General features: G+C 41.7%; 1 protein-coding gene across 1 annotated transcript; it reads left to right on the top strand.

The window, feature by feature from the left end:
* The first annotated feature begins 6,018 nt into the window (after positions 1-6,018).
* On the top strand, positions 6,019-21,200 carry LOC125748107 (zinc finger protein PLAGL2-like). The gene is made up of 5 exons (XM_049023942.1): positions 6,019-6,155; positions 13,460-13,556; positions 14,006-14,469; positions 15,592-15,808; positions 16,007-21,200. Exons 3-5 carry the CDS (start codon positions 14,156-14,158, stop codon positions 17,093-17,095), a joined length of 1,620 nt encoding a protein of 539 aa, XP_048879899.1. The 5' UTR covers positions 6,019-6,155; positions 13,460-13,556; positions 14,006-14,155; the 3' UTR covers positions 17,096-21,200.
* Positions 21,201-21,555: the final 355 nt, after the last annotated feature.

Raw genomic sequence — 21,555 nt, 5'->3', positions numbered from 1 at the left:
TGTAATATCCTAAGAGCTGAAACGCAAACTAGCTATATTAAATACCATTAATGGAAATATATATGCAGTCCATTCGCCTCACACGTTTCTTGCACGTTGGTTTTGTGCCCTTTTCTATTTCTTAAACATTTTCAACATATGAGGTAAAGCTGTCATATAACAATTTGCTTCTCAAAATTTCCTCAGAAATTTCCTCAGAAATAGTGCTGATACTGTTCTGCAGATAACAATACAAATATAATACAAATTTAGTTTAATAGTTATAATGTTGAGTGTAAAAATCTGTGGAAGGCTGGAAATTAGACTAGCATTTTCTCGTCTACATTTATGGTATGTATGCATACTTTTGTTAGAATTTAAGTAACCCTTCTATTCTAGTGACTCAACAAAAAGGGGCTTTCAGAAGAAGAAAGGAAAAGAAAAATACTCGCGGAACCCGACAAGGACCCCGTCCTATATATTTTGCCTGTATTATTGGGAGTAAATAATTAAAGTTATTGAGAAATTATGTTTCAGTATGATTAATTTCTGTATGTATACTGTACTAACAAAGTAATGATACAAACATAGGCCGATTTGAGCTATTCTAAATAAGGATGCTTAATGAATTGCTGAAGAGTCCACCGCACAACTAGTGGCTACTCAGATAAATACATTGTAATCTAAAATCGATAAATATAGCTTTTTGATGTCGCTGTCATAGTATATTTGAATACGAATAATACATTTTCATAAAAATATCAATAAACTACGGATAAAAATGGAAAAAAATCTTTTATGTAAGAAACATGTTTTTTAAAAACGCAAGATGCTGAATTCATACACTGCTACTGATGATGTTATTACATTTATAAATTGCATACGTATACCAATATTTTAAATTTTAATATGATTTTCACTTGCATTGGTGACTATCCTTAATATCTTTTAAGATCAGGCTTTTACCGCTTAACCATTTAGGTTACTAATGATGCTGTAGTTATTACCACTGGCTAGTTATTAGCTATAGGCTTTATTCAATTAAAACACAAGATAAATAGGCCTACGTATGCTCTAATTGTATACGCCGTCCAACCGTTTAGTTGAAAAAAACAACAGTATATGACCTGTTAGTTAAAAAAACAAACTATTACATACGGTGTAAAATGTAACACGTTCCTTCGTTTTCGTTTTGCGAACGGCTTTATGTTTTACACACAATGATGAGAAAATCGTTCTGTTTGTTCATGTAAAATCAAAATCGCGTTTAAACTTCTCTGAACGTTAACTTTACACCCATGAATGCCTGAACTTAGCTAGTAGCATCTTATTATCTATTCACGTCACATGAATTAATTATATGTTTTATTTTCTCTGAATTGATTATATATTCCGTCGGAATCATTTGTAGTTAGTATCTGGCGTGACGATTGCATGAGTGTATTATTTGATTGCCTATTGTTTTTTGGATTTGCAGGAATACTACGGAATAACAAAACCGGAGCCCTTAAAACTTCAGCAGTGAGTAAAATAAATCACTGTTAATTACCATGTTGCATTACATCACTTTTTGTATTTACACTAATTTATAGTCTACTAATGTCAAAGAAACTGTATACGGTTCTGTGTACTGCCATTTGAAATCATCATTCTTTCTCATAAATCCGCCAATAGGTTTTTCAGAGTAGTTTAAGTCAGTATGCTGGAAACAACACGATTCAGTGTGGTCTCCATTCACTTTATGGTCAGTCTCCTCCCAGTCCTCAAAGGATTTTATTTGATCCAGTACATGCACCACTACGAATTAAATCTTTCTACTTTTGGCAGTTCTATAAATATCCGCTTACTTCCGTTTGCTCACTTTAATAGTCTCTCAATGACATATTGAAAGTTATTTTTAAACTTTCGTGTGTTTTAGTATTTATTTCATAATTAATTATTTTAATTAAATGACACGGAGATTTCGTTATCATTCTTGCTTCAGGACAAAAGAGCATTAAATATTTGTATACATTAAATGTTGCAATGTTAGTCTTTTTTAAAAAAATACTCCTTAATGCTTCATAAACGTGTGTTGTCTGGGCGATAAAAGCGTCTGTTAAAAAAATCAGTGTGATGCAGACAAACTATGTCACTGACCAAAGTTTGTCCAGTAGAAGGGAAGAAAATTAAACGTTAAAAAAAATGTCTCGGAGGACCACGCCCGAGAAGCACTGGGCGGGAGCTAAATTACTTCTGTTTACACTGCAGCGGTGGGTGGATGGTAGCGGGTCTGCTCATAAGTTTCAATTAGTAAGTTGCGGAGAGCATCAGGGATTTTTCACGGAAAGAAATCAGCGCGTGCAAAAAACAGTCTGGGTAAAGAATTAATTGATTATACTATGAGTCAGCTTAAAGTGTCCGCTGTACCATACGGCTTTATGCATTCAATTGGATAAGAAAAAAACAGTGCACAAGAAGGAAATATATCATGTATAGAAATTGTTTGCTCTTTGCTCTTACCACCCCCCACTTACCCAATGGATCAGAAAGACAGCAGACCAGACCGCCAGTGGTCTCTGGGGTGAGACCTCTGTCAGTCAGGAGATAAGAACAAGATGTGGTAGAGCTGCCATATGACCAGTGTGATAGCTGTCGTGGGTGACAATGCTGGGGAGCAGTACACAGTCTTTTCATCCCTTTTATAGGAAACTGCAGGTGGGAGAGCTGGGAGATGGGGAGTGGGAAGGCGAGAAGAACTGAAGGGGGAACTGAGACGATGCTGGAGGCTGTAATAGAAGGACAGTTCATTTCCAGATTTCCAGTAGATCCAGGCTGAGCAAGGAGACCACCAGTCCTCAAAAATCTCTCTATAGTGGGCACCTCGGGGCTTCATAATTGGGCTCTGGGAGGACTACCGGTATTTGGCATAGCATACTTGCTTTGAAACAAATCTGGCACCCAAAACTTTGTGGGCGGAGGGTGGGGATGTGCACACAATAACTGCCACAATCAAACAGAGCCCTCTGACCACAGAGTCTGCGAGAGCAGTAAACAAGGAGAGGCAGCGAGCAGAAGAACAAAAACAGTCGTTCCCTTTCTTGTCATCTCTGCATCTATTTTGCCATTGTGCCCTTTATTTTTGACTCCTCGGTGGTTTAAACAATTTGGCATCACTGATGTGGGTCTGGCAGACACATCACATTAAGGAATTCAGACTCGTGAACAAAACATGTTTGCATTCATACATGGTGCCTACTAGTGAACGAGTGAACAAATTACAATAGTGAACATTTATGAACTGAGTTGTAGAGCTGTAAAGAGAGTGGAATGGGATGAAAAGTGAGCTGAATATGTTTGATAGGGTTACACCGTGGATGGGATGCCGGTCCATCACTAGGAACATGCATGCCTACACTCATACACTATGGGCAATTTAGAAACACAAATTAGCCTAACTGCATGTCTTTGGACTGTGACAGGAAACCAAAGCAACACACAGTGAACATGCAAACAACATGCAGAACAGGAACCCTGACGGTAGAGGAGGCGTGAGGCAATAGTGTCGCTCACGGTGCCAATCTGAATAAGTAATGCATGTACGATGTCTGAACAAATTATGAAATCAGTTAGCTTGCATGATCAGTTGCTTCTGCTTGTACCTTTACTCTCGGATGTATAAAAGTGTTTTCTGTGTCTAAAACTGGAACTTATACAACAGTGCACACCAAGGCTGTCATGTTTCAGTCTGTTAATGAATTTAAACTAAACGTGCATATATACACACAAACCACCAATACAATTGTGAAAAAAGTCAATAAAAGATATATGAGATTCTCTAGATTATGGTTAACTGTGACTGGGAGCCCACGATTGGCCAAAAGTAAGAAATAAATAAAACAACTGGTATATTTAAGAGATAGTGATGCATTGCTTATACATAGCAAATATTAATAATAATTTATTAATAATAAAATATAGTTACTTCGACTCTCAGCTGAAGTATCGGACATATATTGATGAACGGGTATATATAACTTATGTCTTGATAAATTACGTTTCTATGTAAAATAACTTTGCTCGATCAAAATTATATTATTCTAGAGGAGGGGGGTGGAGCTTGCATTTTCACCTCGTGTCGGGATTCCTCTGGGTACTCCGTCCAGGGTGCAACCCTGCCTGGGATAGGCTCGAGAACATAAAAGAATATATAAGTATATTAATAGTACCTGGATTATAATGTATATACGGGAAATTCCTATTTACTAGCTTGTTGCTGTTAACTGTACATCTATTGTTTGTTTACTTAAGTTTCTACCGTGGCTAAGATCTTCAAATTATTTTGATCCTATGTGATGTCGATTTCTTAAAACAGCCGATTTGGGAGGAAACTATCACATATGTATATTCAGGTCATTTAAGTAGTTTCTCAAAATATAAATAGCATCATCAATAATTAATCTTTAAAATTATAATCGAAATTTATATTTCACTAATTATTTAAATAATTTAAATTTACAATTATTTAAATTCGTAACACTCAATTTACATTCCTATCAAAATATTGGATAGTTTAAGGCTACAAATCATCCCTCTATAAAGTATTTAATTTTTAAAGAAGTTTGGGTCACTTATGTTAGGGGAGTTCGAAGCTTCTTCAAATGTATTGTCAGCCGTTATTTCACAAAAATATCACATAGAAAAATACAATTAATGCATTCTATTTTGGCTATAACGAAATTGTTTATCGTGGGATCAAATGTACTAATTTCACTAAACTGTAATCGAGAATTCTCATGATTTATTGGCGTGAAAACTATACAAATAGAAAAGGTGAACTCACTCGCGAAATAAAATAGGGGTCTACTTCTCTCCACACTAACCCCTTCTAAACTCTCACACATACAGACCACCGCGATAAAAGCGCGCGTGGAGGGGGATGGGGAAACGTGAGGAAACGCGCCGATGTGCCCTGGAAGTGATTCTTTCGCCCCAAAATAGGTGAAAAGGGACCACCACAGAGAACCGCCCGTGGATCCCATGGCGACCCATGTCCCTAAAGCCGGATGACACCAACCAGAATCCGGAGAGATGTGTCCTTTTGTGCTGTTTTGGCTCAATATTTTTGAAAGCCCCCAAACATGTTAACATATAATTGAGTCTTGCTTTTTAAATATTACATAAAATAGTTACTAAAATAGCGTACTTGTTTTAACATGTGATGGTCTATCCAATATTACAAATATATATTTTGTTTTTTGTTACATAGGTACTTCTACTTTTTAGACAACATTTTAAAAAATTGAAGTATCGATTATATATTTCTTTTTAAAAATGTGTATATGTATGTATATATTTTCGATTATTTTAATATAATATAGAATAATAGACCTACTACATAGCCTACAATTCAATGTTTCAAAATAAAATGAACAAAGACTATTTGAATTGTAATTACAAATATTTAAACTTTTTTTTTTAAATTGCAATCTCCAGTTATTATATATGAAAGAAATATATTTAAATTTTACCTAATTTTTCATGGGACTATCAATCTAGATGACCTTAATAAATAAGTGATAAAATAGACATTAATCTTTCTATTAATGCATGAAACACAGATTCTTGGTGTCAAAACATAAAGGAAAACACCACTGATGAGTATATAGGCTATATTTGAATGAATATATTTGATTAAACAAATCAGACGGTTTATATATACATATTATTTTGTACATATACACTTTCTTCTATAGATAATAAGATTTTCATATTAAGCCAATGAAGCTTTATTTGGTATAAGGTACTGGGCGGCATAACGTTTTGTCAGACTATCCTTAATTATATACACGCTTATGACTTTTCTCACTCTTTATAACGTACGTACGTAATAATAATAGCTACTTAGTATAACTTATACTGCGTTGTGTGTAGGGTCTTGCCAGCTGTAATTAAAAAAAAAAAAAAAAGTTTACACACCCGAGTAAAAAAAGAAAAAAAAGAAAAAAAGTTTGTGAAAGTGACGTGACGTCACACTCCCACAATGCTCGCGCCCCCTAACTCTAGCTCTGCAGCCAGAGGAGACAGAAACAGTCAGGCCCCGAAAAATAAAAAAAATATAGAAAAAATTGGGAAAAATAATAAAACAACAAATCCGAGACAAAACGACAGCATAAGGTTCCGAGGGTACTCCCACGGTAGGTTTGCACTGGGTCAGAGTGGAATGATACCGGGGTTCCTTCGGTAATTGACCTGTGAGTTGCTGGAAACTTTTTGGTGGATTGCTGTTCATTTTTGCGAGTCCTTTTAACGTAGTTCCACTTCTCAGTCCTTATGTATTTTTATTACGACCGTGTCAGTAATACTGAAATACGTTTCCGTTATGGATCGATTATTTATTGTTGGTTACCCGGTATTACTGTACTAATTGTTTAGGATTGCTTTTTATATGTATCATTTTGTGATTTCTGTAGAAGCATTACTAGCGTCGGAGAATTTTAATCATTAATTAACTTAATCTCACCATTGCCCTTAAATAGAGTGCGGATATGCGAGATTTAACTTACAAACAAACTGGTAACAGCTTTTGCAGGGGGGTTAGGGTTTCCTTGCACCTTCAGAATTTTAAGCAATGGGGTATGTTTTTAAGGAGACCATGCCATTAGCACAAGCCATATGCGGACGTAAATGAGTACATTTCGAGGTTAGCTTGCGTAATTTATTCTGGACGATTAAACAAGAGAGAAATGATTGTGCTTGCTGTTTTTTTTGGTGCATCATTTTGTACTTCCCTATTGCGTATTTAGCAAAGTAAACCAAAATCTTATCTATGAATTTTGCGTGTTTCCTACTGTTCCCTAGAACTACGGTCTGTCAGTTGTTGTTCTAGTTGCGAGTGGTTCAACTCACAGTTGTTCTTGGGCGGGCTGTTTTGCGACGAGGTTCCTCGTTTCTCACTATCTTTACTTAAAAGATAAAAGTATTTCGAGTGCTTTTTTGTTTCCGCTCATTTGTATGCCCGCGCCTCGATATGAGGTATACAGATCACTTTTTCCACCTTAGAAAACTATAGAAATAGTTTTGCAAAACTTTCATTCTATACTGCCCATATAAAGAAGGTAAAGAAAAACTCAATTAGGCCCGTGTGATGATCCAAGTTAAGTTGTTGAAAAGCCTTCAAAGGTTGATGTTTTAGAAAAGCCTAGTCTGACTTAAATCTAAAATCGTTTATAACGTTAATGCAAGACGCAAATGATTTACCTAAGTTCCGTTCACCATTTCCATGCCAAATATAGATTACATGCACTTCTGGGTTAACCTTTGTGTTTTTAAAAAACCCTTAAAGTAGCGTTGCAAATCTTTTAACGAAATCAGACTAATTGCGCGCAACTGCGCCCAGTTCTGGTTTTACCTGAGTGGTAAACCTCAAAGTGCGCCTACAAGCGCTCAGTTTGACTGAGGGGCTGTAAAGCACCTGCACCTTATACCCCCTGCTACATCAAGCATTTAATTTCTAAGTTATGGTTAGTGATTAGCAGCAGATACGACGATCTCAAAAGTTACAAACCCAAACTATACCGTAAAGATTTTCGATGATTCTTTGAATTGTAGTGCATTCCCTAGTTGGTATACGGATTATAATTCAAAATTTACAAAAAATAAATCGAATATCATTGATCATCTAAGAAAATGATGCCGGTAAGACGGAGATGAATATATCGATAATTATTTTACACCTTTTCTATGCTTTTAGTCAGTTTTACCTGTAGTATCGTTCTCCAGCTGTTGTGCATGTCTGCCTTCACAAATGAGCACGTCCACTATTTACCTAAACTCTTACATTTTGTTCCTGCCTTGTTACTGATTGTTATCGCTATATGTTTTCTAGCCTTTCAGTTTGTATGTGCAGCTGGGCTTTGAATAAATTAACTCAATTAATTCAGTTCTATTGTGGAAGAACGTTTTTACAGGAACTATTTGAGGAAGGTGTGAATGACACAGCTAGCTATGAATAAACAGTGAATATGATTTGACATGACATTTGGACAGGTGCAGACTTCTGGGAGGGATGGCCTAGTTGTATAACACTTCACATTTTTCCCCTTTGTCTTGAACAGATGCCTTCGCACCCTTTGTAAGCCCCCTGTAGCTAGTTCATCCTGCTAAGTGATGGACTGCTTTCCCATCCTACACCATCTTGTGCTCTTAGCTTTCAGGGATTGCCTTTGCATCATTTTGACCCAAATTGAATAAGTGAAAATGGATGGTTTATTTACTTGGAAAAAAAGGAGACCAGTATGCTTTAAAAAATCACAACACAAGTTTTGAATGCAGTTTAAACCTCTAAAAATAACCTGCGCCATATTTGTTGATACTTTGATTTTTTTTTATGTTACTGATATAACCTGGACGGTTTGTATATTATACAATTTTTTGGCAGCCACATTTCTAAAAAGCTGCTCTTGTTTTAAGATAGAGATCAGCTTATGTATCATACAAAATGTCTGAAATATGATCAGCATACAGTCTGGTTAGTTGCATCTGTTATGGTTCCCCGATGCACTTAAATTCCCTTTAGTAACTCTTTTTGCTTTGTGGTAAATATTCTTCCAAGTATACCATAATTACCAACAAACCCCAGGGATTTCATACAGATCTGGAGTTCACACATCGCTGGCCCCGTTATTAATTTGAAGTCCTTCCTCTGGCTTTATTTAGCAGTGAGCTTGATGCATGATTAGGGATTTTTTGCCATTGAGGCAAACAGGTGTATCTGTTGGCTTGGTGTTAGTGAAGCACACTGCAGGGGGAGCTGTTGGGCCCTCAGGATACAAAAGAGGCATCCTTTGTTGAGTAAGACGACTACTCTTACACAACAGAAGATGGAACACCATCAGCCCACAGAGTCACTGAATGTCACTGTAAGGTTTTCGTCACACACACATACCTAGATTAAAAGGCTAAAATGGCAGCTTAGTGGTTAATGAAATGAGGGCAGGTATTTTGGCGTAGGGGGGCGTCAGTTTGATAAAAGCCAGTGAAACATTTTAAGGTTTTGTGTGCTATTAACCTAAACAGAAATTTATGTACATTACTGACATGTTGATATATAATTGTGTAGTTATTGAACTAAACTAAATAGGACTATTTTGTCACTGGTTTGCTGAATTATGAGTGTAAATAGACATTTATTTACCGTATATAAAAATGGTGGAAGTTCCCTGTCATTTTCAGTACTGATTTCCCCTCGCAAAGAATGTCATGCTATGCTGAATTAGTTCTGTGAATGGTCAGATTAAGCTGAAATAGGAAGCTGACTGAAGAAAAGTGTATCTAGTGGTTCCCTCAGGCTGGGGCTTCTGTATGCATGTTATGGGTAATGATTTCTGTGCTGGTCTGCTGCAGTGTTTTAAAGCATAGATTTAGTAGCTGACCTCACTGGGGGAAATCCTGCCACGTTGCATTTCCTCATTACTCCCAAAAAATAATAGCAAGCCTTAAACCAGGGTTCCCCCATTCTCGTCTCGGAGGGCCAGTTACCAGATATCCCTGCTCAAACATACCTTAATCAGTGAATTACCAGGTTCGGTAGGTGTGTTTGAGCAGGGAATTCTGCCAACTGTGTTGGATTCTGGCCCTCCAGGACTGGATTTGGGGGACCTATCCTTAAACTATGTGTGTGGTTTATCACTGTTGGATTCCAAGGGTTGTAGCATGTAGAAACTAGGGCTGCTTGATTATGGCAAAAATGATGATTATTCAACACGATTACTCATTGACTTTCGAAATATCATGCATTTATTGAACTTAAAAAAAAAAAAAAAAACTTCGCCTTTTAGCAGTGGATTTCCTTGAAATCTAAATATAGTGAAACAGAAACAAATAAAAACGTGTTGGAAAGGGGTGCGCTGGGTTTATAACACAAATCCAAACAGGAGCATCATTATGAAACAAAATGTGGCACAATCATTTTATCTTGATTATTCATTGGAAAGCAAAATTGTAATTGAAATTAAAATTCAATTAATTGCCCAGTCCAAGTAGAAACTGTAAGCTACTGCCTGTAAGCCACAGCACAGGAAAGATGACATGAAATGCTTTTTTTGTTAGTGAGTACATAATAAGTCAGGTCAGCTTTTAAATAGCCAGTACTGTAACCATGAAGAACAAATGATGAATTTTCCCTTTAAATATCCAACTTTTTGTTTTACAGCTTTTACACGCTGTCCAAATTCTATCTGGCAAGTGTATCATCTAGTGGTGATTTGGAAGGTAGGAGCAGATTACATAACAGACAATGAAAAAGAACCTGGTGTCCAACTCTGTATTAAAATGGTTTTAATAACCCAGAATTACAACTTATGCCCTTTAGCAGATATTAAAGTAACAGATAAGTAGTTTGTTAATTCAGTAATACAGCTTATTGTATATTACTACATTACTAAATGTCTTTGTTATGTGACATAAGAATATTATTTAACAGTAGGGCTGTTTGGGGACCAACTCCGAAAATATTACAGAACGTAGCCAGTTGTTACGATCTGTCAAAGACGGGGAAAGCGAACAAGCAGGGAAGCAGGCTGGAGGCAGGCAAAGTCGAGCAAACGGGGATTTATTGGGTAGACGGGGAGCAGGAAACATCATACGCAGACTAACATCAATGACAGACAAGGAACCAGGGCAAGACGCAGACTGAAATACACAAGACGGAGCAAAATAACTAGACACAGCTGGGTACGATCAGGGAAGCACACGTGGATAATCAGGGGGGCGTGGCACACACGAGGATCGTACGAGCTGGGCCTGACACCAGTAAGATTTTTATTTTGATTTTGAATAGCATCATGCACCAATGCTGTATGTTATAGACAGTAGTGTGCATTGGAATTTAACAATTGATCGTTTGCAGATGTAGCATTAAAGTGCATGATAATGTCCATTGTAACAAATTTACAAAGGATTAAAGTTATGAAATGGCATTAGATCTCCAGCTGCAACATTTTGAAAAAGTTAAAAAAAAATGTTCCACAATAAATGACACTTAAAATGCAGCGGAGGTTCTTGTACATGTTATGTAATAAGATGAATACTCAGTCAATGCTCTTAACATAGTGAGTTGTTTGTATGTTTTACTGTTTAAGACCATCTTGCTAGCAAACATCTTTGATCATCTGTACCACTACATAGTGTTTTTGCCGCCTTAAGTAAGCTACAGCCTCTCTTTGACCCTATAATTGGTGGATGGTCAGTCGGTCAATCGTAACACAGTTAGTATGATTAATGGCCTAATTCCTGTATAACACCTAACACAAATCTCAGTTTTAAAGCAGTTATATTTCTGTATATGTGGAAAACAACTTTGTCACATTACACTTGTGTTGTGGGGTGTGTCTGTGTCATGCGCAGGGATCACACGCAGTGCTTATACCATTTGTGAAATAACCATAAATGGATGCAGTTCAGTTTAACTTGAATCTGGAGTGTGATCCGTTGCAGCACATTATGGTCATAGTCAAATATTTCAACAATTAAAACTGAGTTTTAATAAAGGTTATACAGACCCTTGTATGTTTTAGGTTAAAGTCGAGTATATTGAGCTATACATTTACATTGAACAATAATTATGCCATTCAGTGTAATGGATAATTTGAGTGATCTGATTGAAATTTGTTTTGTTACAACAATAGTACATGAACTGTATTGAGAATAGGGTTAGTTGATCTCCAGCCTACCTTTTCACTGCAATTGAGCATGCAGTTCAGGAAGACCCAGAGACGGCATTGTGCAAAGAAATGTGAAAATAATGAAAATGTGTACAATAATTGTCCATGACTCTCCTTGTGGAGGAAACAACGTCTAATATTTCAATGGTCTGTTGTTAGATACACCAACATATAATAAGCTCTTTTTAATTTAGGTCACAAAGTTATGACGTAAAGATGGTACCGATACGACACCCACTATTGGTATCGGGCTGATACTGGCGAAAAATGCTGGGATCGAGGGCGGGAAAGTAAGAAACCAAACAGATTTTCCGATAGGGATTGGTCTTGTTTGAAATATCTTGAAAATGCTTGCAGCCTTAGCATAAAATACCATAACCAGTAGTGAGGGTCACGTGATGGCTCCAATGCAGGCTTTGTGGACGTACAGTAACCGCTTCACATTTGTGCATCTGACATTCGTGGTTTTGGTAACTGAGGCTGTGAACAGTTAAACGGGAATATTTTTGAGCTTGCCAAAAGATTGCAGAATCTTGCAAATGAAATCATACAAAATCATATATATATAAAATACTTGTCAGTATAAGTACATACTGTATCTAATATTAAAAGTCTTGGCTTGGGTACCATGCATTTTTGTCTTGGCAACCAGCATCATTCATGTATTAGCTGATTATGTGTCTGTGGAATCTCAGGCTTTTCGGGGTAACTTTTAAGGTTTTCAGTGCTGTTCATTCTGCATTGTTAATAACGAATCCAAAACTTACCGCTCGCAGTGTGTACAGTAGTAAGGGACATAATTTAAATGGTTTGATTATTATATGACAAGGTCCTTACAGGATATGACAAAGTAATTTGAGCCGCAAAGTTTTCAGTACTGTTTGTTTAGAAATTGGTAATAAATATTAACATTTAGGTTAGCCGACTGTCATGGGTTGCAGTTAGGGGTGGCTATTACTTGTGAATTTTCACATTTACGGGGGTCTTCCACCCCTAACCCAAAGGCTGTATTTTACACTGAACACAGCAAAATTTATATAGTCTTACAAGTTTTATATGTGCTTTATCAGATATTTAGTACTGGAGACATGTACCTTTTGACTGGAAATGGTTAGTTGGGGTGGGGGTACCATGATATGATTGATGATTGATTTCTTTATCATATTTAATTTGGCAACAGAATACGTAATTTGCGTTTTTAAGAAATATTTCGTTCATTTTTTGTGAAAGTTGCTACTGAATAAAACGGATGCAGCCTTGTGTGAATCCTATTGGCCGTGGATTTCTCCCTGTAGCCGAGTGCCATAGCTTTTGTTTCAGCAGCATGGCCATTATCATTTCTGATTCTTAGCATCCTAAAACAATGCAGCTACAACACTGAATGCAGATAAATTTCAATTAACATGGCAAACTAATAATACAAATATCACATATAATGCTTAGTAGTTGATAAAAGGGGAAATATTGGATTGGAATCAGTATCGGCAGATACTCAAAATTTTTATAATGGGATTGGACTAGATCAAATGACATTGTGCCATCTCCAGACACCTGAGCTTTATTGTGTTTTCCTTTCATTATGTTTTCGCATTCTCCCGTGAGCCATGCTGTTTACCATTATAATTTGCTTTTTATCCATGTAGCCAAGATGTCCCTTTTTAAGTTATATCCCCCAGCAAAAAAATCTAGCATATTACTACTGTTATGTAATTGTAATGGTGATGGATGGCTGGGACCTTAAAGAAAGTCAGGATATGCATCTGTAATCTCCCATGCAGAACTACAGGATGCCCAGAAGCACACCCCTCACCCCAGAAGTGGTCACCATGGGAACCGGCTGACAGTCAAAACCTCGTTCCCATGGTCATCTGAAAGGTAAGCTTCCGGCCTGTTTCCTACGTCCTTCAATTCCAGGAATTCCCTGGAGTTTGCATGTTCTCCTCATGTAATATGGGTTTCCTCTGATTACTGTTTTTTTTTTTTCTCCTCGCAGTTCAAAGCAAATTCATACTCTGAATTCTGTACCGTATCCTAATTTCATTGTTTTAATGGTGTGTATCTATGTCTGTGGGCCCCATTCCCCACTAAACCGTAACAAACATTTTACATGAGTTACTTGAGATTCACCCTCTGACAGCACTGGATTCACTGCCCATATTGTCTAGTGTAGCCGTGTCACAAATACATACAGTGTGAGCTGTGAGCAGATTTGGCTCTATTTTTTTCTTATGTTAATGCTTTTTGTGTTACGAAGAACTGTGTGTGAATGGTCTGAACTGTTCTAATACACAGCAAATGACAACGCTGTGCATGTTGGTTTACAGATTTGAGTAGCAAAGGCCCCAGCACAGATCCTGCTCTGATTGGACGTTTACCTTGTGTGGGCCTGCTTTGTCCAGCGACTGACCAGTCACGGCCAAGAAGGCAGTCAAGCTCCACCTACCTCTCCATGGCAACGAAACCTTAGGGCTGCCATGGCAGCAGCCGCCACCGATGTCCCATGCCAAACTGACCAAGTGAGCCCAGAGAGTCAGGACCGACAAAACAGAACCACCGCTACCTTTAGCGCCGCCCTGCTGGCAGAGCAGCCACGCCTAGAGCTGAGGGGAGAAGCCGAGAGTGAAGGGGAGCTGTGGAAGGGGCTCGGTAGGAGCCAGTCCCCGCTGTGTCTCCTGGGCTCGCAGGACAAACTCCGCCTTCAGACTTACTGCCAGGGTGGAGAGAAGGCCTTTCACTGCTCCCAGCCACACTGTGCCAAGGCCTTCGTCTCCAAGTACAAGCTGCTCCGGTAGGCATCCCTCACAGGGCATTGGCTCATAACCCCAGGTAGCATGTAGCATAGGGGTGCACAGTGATGAAGGATAAATACCTACACTGGGCTAAAATAAAAACATGATAGATAGGCATCACAATGCTAAGAAACAGGTTAAACATGATGCATCATCCATAACTGCTGTTTCATTTCGGGGTCGGGGGGGAGCACAAAGCTGGGAACAGCCTACCAATGGGGCATGTACTCACACACGCATGGAGTCACAGCCTACCAAGGGGCATGTACTCACACACACATGGAGTCACAGCCTACCAAGGGGCATGTACTCACACACGCATGGAGTCACAGCCTACCAAGGGGCATGTACTCACACACGCATGGAGTCACAGCCTACCAAGGGGCATGTACTCACACACGCATGGAGTCACAGCCTACCAAGGGGCATGTACTCACACACGCATGGAGTCACAGCCTACCAAGGGGCATGTACTCACACACGCATGGAGTCACAGCCTACCAAGGGGCATGTACTCACACACGCATGGAGTCACAGCCTACCAAGGGGCATGTACTCACACACGCATGGAGTCACAGCCTACCAAGGGGCATGTACTCACACACATGGAGTCACAGCCTACCAAGGGGCATGTACTCACACACGCATGGAGTCACAGCCTACCAAGGGGCATGTACTCACACACGCATGGAGTCACAGCCTACCAAGGGGCATGTACTCACACACGCATGGAGTCACAGCCTACCAAGGGGCATGTACTCACACACGCATGGAGTCACAGCCTACCAAGGGGCATGTACTCACACACGCATGGAGTCACAGCCTACCAAGGGGCATGTACTCACACACGCATGGAGTCACAGCCTACCAAGGGGCATGTACTCACACACGCATGGAGTCACAGCCTACCAAGGGGCATGTACTCACACACGCATGGAGTCACAGCCTACGGGCAATGTAATGACTTCACTTAAAATGCTGGACTTTTTCTGGCCCATCTGAAGTAAACTTGCGCAGTACCAGGAAGAACAAACTGCATGCACCCAGAGTAAAGGCTGAGTTCGAACCCACAGCCCTGAAGACACGGTAATGACCATCGGAAATCCGTTTCCTCCACCCAGACACATGGCCACGCACTCCCAGCAGAAGACTCACCAGTGCTCCTTCTGCGAGAAGATGTTCCACCGCAAGGACCACCTGAAGAACCACCTGCAGACCCACGATCCCAACAAGGAGGCCTTTCGGTGCGAGGAGTGCGGCAAGCGCTACCACACCAAGCTGGGCTATCGCCGGCACGCCGCCATGCACTCGGCCGCCAGCGGAGACCTCACCTGCAAGGTCTGTCAGCACTGCCTACCTCTGGGGGGGGGGGGTTAGTAAGTTACTGTTGCCTGCACTATGTATGATGTTTGTTGGCTCTTTGTGTTTCTGCGGGTGTCGATCTGTCTCAGGCTGGATCCGCCGTGTCGAGTGTGAATCCGGATCCTAGTGGCGCTGCGGTTAACCTTAAACGCTGTGCTTCCCACCTCTTGCCAGGTGTGTCTGCTGGGCTGTGAGAGCACAGCGGCGCTTCTGGAGCACCTGAGGGGTCACTCCGGCAAGCCCCCGGTGGCGGGGGTGACCCGCGAGCGCCGCCACCCCTGCGCCCACTGCGACCGCCGCTTTTACACGCGCAAGGATGTACGGCGTCACCTGGTGGTCCACACCGGCCGCAAGGACTTCCTGTGTCCGCACTGCGCCCAGCGCTTCGGTCGGAAGGACCACCTGACGCGGCACGCCAAGAAGAGCCACCCGCAGGAGCCGTTGGAGGGTAAGGCTGAGCTGACCCCGCCCCCGAATGTGATTAAGGAGGAGCTCAGCCATCTGTCATGCGGGGGCCCCCCCAGGGTCCATCCAGTGAACAAACCCTTCGCAGGGGTTTTTCCTGTTGGCCTGTATGACCCACATCTCCAGCCAGCCCATACTTCACCAGCATGCCGGCCAGGGATGGGCCGCCATATGGAACCACCGTGTGGTCCTCCTCACCATCCGACCCAGCTGGCCTTGCCTGTCCCTCTATCTCATCACCAGCACCATCAGCACCACCTGCAGCAGCAGCAACAGCAGCATCACCCCCCACCGCTCCCTCCTTCTTCCAAGTACCAACCTGGATCTACCTCATCCTACCTCAAGATGGAGATGGAGAGCTTTCTGATGGACCTGCAGAGCGGCCTGCCCCTGCCGCCACTGCCCGAGCCCCAGGGTCTGCCTCCGGCCCCTCCCCACATCCTGCCCGGCGATGAGTCAGAGTCCCTGTGTGGCGACGTCCTCTTGCCCAAGGGTCCGGCTGAGTCCTTGTGCGGTTCTGGCATGGACTTCTCCCACCTACTGGGCTTCCTGCCGCTTAACCTGCCGCCCTACAGCACCCCCATCGGTGCAGGTGGCCTGGTGATGGGCTACCCAGCCACTTCCTCATCATCCTCCACCTCATCCTCCTCATCTTCCTCTCACGCAGCCGAGACCCTGGGCACACCCCTTGCCTCCGCCCAGGTTCTGCATCAGGAATCGCTGTCCTCATTGCCCCTGGGATTCAGCTCCACCCTCAGTACCAGCACTCTTCCCCGCTTCCATCAGGCCTTCCAGTGAGGACCTCTGTCCAGCCCTAGAGTTCCAGGCCTCATTACTTTACAGCTTACTGAGGCCCAGGTGAAAGGGCTTAGGAGGTCTGAATCCTGTCAGACACAGAGCTCTATGAACTCATGCCCCAAAAACAGTAACACTGTGTCTGTGTCTGTATAGGTAGGAGACAGCACCATAGTGACTAGAAGCATGATGCTGTCCACAATAAACTGTAGGAACGAAAAGTCAAAGATTAATTTAGATATTTCTCAGAATGATTAGTTTGTAGTGGATCAACGTCACTTACCTCACCCACGTGGGAAGTTTAACAGGCTAAGCCAGATGGTGAAGTTATGGGGTCAAAAGTTCCCGGCTGCTGCTCCAGACGGCATAGCTCTACACGGGATGTACAGTGAACTTGTGTGAAGAAGGAGATTGCCTACAGCTGTGATTTATGAAGACCTCAAGGGCTCGTGGCTGAAGTGTTTCTTCCCACGCCAAACAAACACATCCTGAGAGGTGGGTAGTGTAAGTCCAGAAAGTTGAAGTCCAGACCAAGATTTTATTTCAACCAACCAGTTGAGTATAAAAATTCACAGTCACAGAGTACTCTGCTGGTTGGCTGAAACAAAAGCTTGCTCTGGACTTTTACTGTCTGGACCTGAACTAGCCACCTCTGCAAATCGTAAGAGAACTCAGTGCCCCCTTTGTGTTTTGGGGTTTATGGCTACCTACCTACAATCGTACGAACAGTCGTACAGATAGCAGACTAGTTTGCCTCAGGTTCTTCAGAGGATACGTGAGATAATCTGCCTCAAAGGAAAGCTACAGAGATTCCCCCCGAGCCGTTTCCGGCACAAGCCGGAGGCAAGGTGAGGCCAGCAGAGGCTTTTGGGGTGGGACTCCCACCCAAAGAAGCACTTTCAACACCGCATGCACTTCACCCCAACAGAGACTAAAAACACACAAATCAGCTCTTAGAATTGATTCTACATCCCTCATAGATCTTGCAGCACTTGCTCGCAAACTCATGCCGCTGAGGGCATCGTGAGGCGTCCATCCTGCGTGACTCGCCCAGCGATCTCTAAATGGATCAAGCCACCTGACATATGTGAATAATGTCAAGCAAGTCAAGCAGAGATCCTGTGAAGGAATATTACTGCAGTGTGTGAAACATTTGGAAAAGTTATTAAATCTGCTTCCGCTTCTGTTTAGTGGTAGATGTACTGAAGTGAATGACTAGCGGTAAATTGTTTGTGGGAGGCTGGACACGTGTTTAAAAAAAAAAAAAACCCAGATATCATTTGATACAATACTATACTGTTCCCATTCCTCCACCTCTAACCTCAGACATCCTCCGAAATGCCATATCTGCCCCAGTGCCTAGGTTGTGTCTGATGGGCCCTGTTGTTTTAACCTATTTGACTTAATTAAAACTGGTCCCCAGTGCAGATCCCTGGGGTAACTTTAGCTAAAGGCTGACTGTCAGCACACACTACAGGCTCAGGGGCTGAAGGATTAGCCGTCGCGTGCTAAGACCCAGTCGGAGTTTTTGGAGCTAAGCTTCCGGAATTGTGTTCCAGAGCATGGTGAGCGAAGACAGCCCAGTCAAACCACACTGTATGGATTCTGGCAGCTCCTGGACCGCATGAACAAAATGTGGACAAGCATGCGAATGCCCCAGCTTGGCCTTTTTTTTCGGTATTGAATGCCCTTTTAAAACCGGAGGGACAATCAGGAACATATCAAAGGATGCACAAAATCTAAGCTGCTGACCCAGTTCTTATCAGGGTCTCCAAGGAAACCTTTGCGACAGTGCTTATCAATACGGCGAAGTAACAAATTCACTGGCTGGAAAAAGTCAGTCGTTCTAATGAACAGGGATAGACGGGAGCTGGATGATTTTAGTGACATAAGTTGTCCGCATGTCAAGTTGAACTGGATGAACTTTCGCCCTCGCCTCCATGTGCCTCAGCCTTCCACACAGGCAGAGTGGATTCCGAATGTTCTCTACCATCAGTCCATATGTGACTTGTTTTGGGGATTAGAAAAAAAAAAGTTATGGAGTGAAATGGAATCATTGTTATAGTGACGTTCAAAACAAACAGCTCCGAGGAAATCCAACAGGGATTGTTGTGCGTCGTCTTACAATGTGCGTTTTCTGTTCAAGAAACCTTTAAAACAACACATCACCTCATTGTTCTCAACAGAAATCCAGGGAGGAGAGCCAGACCCCGGCACCCCATACTCCCCCATACTCCCCCATGCGAGTACTGCCTCACCTTTTACTGTAACTATCCATCCATCCATCCATCCATTTTCCAAACCGCTTAGCCTACTGGGTCGCGGGTACTGTAGCTATAGTAACAATAAAAGCTGGAAAGGGGGGCCAGAGTGTCTCTAAAGATGACATCATCAGCCAGCTGTAGCCGATTGGCTTTGCATATTTGGCTTGACCTTTGAACCCAACGATGACGTGCTCCTGGGTGATACCTCATGTGGGGCGTCTCGTGAGAATGAGGCTCTGTCCTGCTCAGAGAGAGGAGGGCAAAAAAGAAGGGAAGAAGGATGGAAAGGTGACGAGGCGCCTCCCTGGCTTTCTGAGAGCCCCTGTGTTATGCTAGCACTTTTAAACCGTGTACAGAGTAGTTATTCCAGCTGAATGCAGTCAGCCCTCAGAGGATCTCCCTGTGGTACTGGCCTGTTTACTGTGGTATGAGGCCCTGTTTACTACGGTCGGGAGGCCTCCCCTGGCTGCGTTCTTTATCATTTCGTATGTTTGTGCCATCGGTTTAATGTTGTGTAGGTTTTATGCATATCTATGTGTTTTATTTTTTGTTGTTGTTGTTTTCTATAGAATGACAGTATTTTTTTAGGGCACGTCCCTATTGCTGGAGAACATTTCACGTTATAAGAAAGTCCAGTTAAACAGGAATAAACTCCCCTCCTCCTATACAGTCACTGATCCTTACCTTATCGTTTGCCCCTCTTGGCACTGATGTGACACATCAATAATGCTTCCTTTGCTCACAGAAGGTTCTTTCCACCACCTTCCCTCATCAGCCCTGTGCTCATAGGCTGTGGGGTTTCTGTTTCAGATCATACCTTTCATCGATTGGGCGAGAAACTGTGTCACCTGTTTCAGATATAAACACACCACGTACTGGTGTATTTACAGGTAAACATAACACCAGTAACAAGCACGGAGACTGGTCCTGTGCAGCTATCAGCACAGTACTTGAAGCATCTTGGTAAATTCATAAGCTTTTTCCTTTTAAAGCACACTTTTTTCATACGCTTGCCTTTATTACCCCAGTACCGTCCCACCAGTGGCACATAGCTGGTCTGCAGACCGCTGCACCACGTTGGGACACTGGCAGCATGCAGCAGAGGGTTGCCAGATCTGGTCCTTCCCTTTTGCACTCCCACGAGTTCAAGTCAATCTGTTAATGACAGTATTAATGACTAATTACTGGAAGACTGCCATTGGGAGACTGGGGTGCAGTTAATTGCTGCATGTGCATAATTTCCAGCTCCCTTTCAATTGCATTTGACCTCCATGCTTGGCGAAATTTGGTCAGGTAACCTAAGCCCTCAAATGGAAGTAAGGCTCTCTGGAGCCAGAATTACCAACTACCCCATCCTTGTCCACCCCCACCCACGCAGCTTCTCTATCTTAACTCAGCGTTTGCATTCCAAACCCCTTTGTTTGAGTAACATAAACCGTCCTACCTACCTTTTGTTGCCAACACTAAGAGAACAATAACTGGAACACAAAAAAGAGAATGTTAACCAGGTTCTGTCCTGTACTTCTGTATGGGCTTTTAGCTACAGGGAAGGGCTGTACAAAGGCACTTCAGTGGCAAAGTGTCTGCTTTTTACGTTATGGTTTTCAGAAGTCTCATTTAAAAGACTGCACAACCTGACAGATTTTTAAGCTTGTGGTTTCAACCGGTATATTGAACTACAGTGCAGTTTTGTTGTACTTTTGATTTGTAATGCAGTATGTTATTAAAGTGATTAAAGGAAGAATCCACCATTAAACTCAACTGAATCTCCATCTCCTTAACGTTTAAACTGACGCACACGTGTTAAAATGTAACTATTCAACTATTACAGTGCATAAACTGGACACATGGGAATGCAGTCGTAATTCGAAGTCAATGGGGAGACATTGCTATTATACCTTTAAGTAACACAGTATTGGTTAGGCAAATTTGTGAATTAATTAGCCAACACAAACATATCAATGAATGAGTATGTAAAGTCGGATTGTATTTGAATATATTTCCAGGAAGACTGCAGATGTGTCAGACTTTTAACAAATGATAGCTACTCCCCATATTCAGGCAATAATCTGCAGTGATTAAAGAGTAAGTCATATATTGTAGAAATAGAAGAGACTAGAATGAGAACTGCAGTGCACAGAATGCACCAGGAAGTGGTTGCAGTGCCCTCTGATTCTCTGGTGCATGTATTCTCCATGG

The sequence above is a fragment of the Brienomyrus brachyistius genome, chromosome 8, assembly GCF_023856365.1.
Source record: "Brienomyrus brachyistius isolate T26 chromosome 8, BBRACH_0.4, whole genome shotgun sequence".
Classification (NCBI taxonomy): Eukaryota; Metazoa; Chordata; class Actinopteri; order Osteoglossiformes; family Mormyridae; genus Brienomyrus; species Brienomyrus brachyistius.
This window is presented reverse-complemented; position numbering and strand designations above follow the sequence as displayed.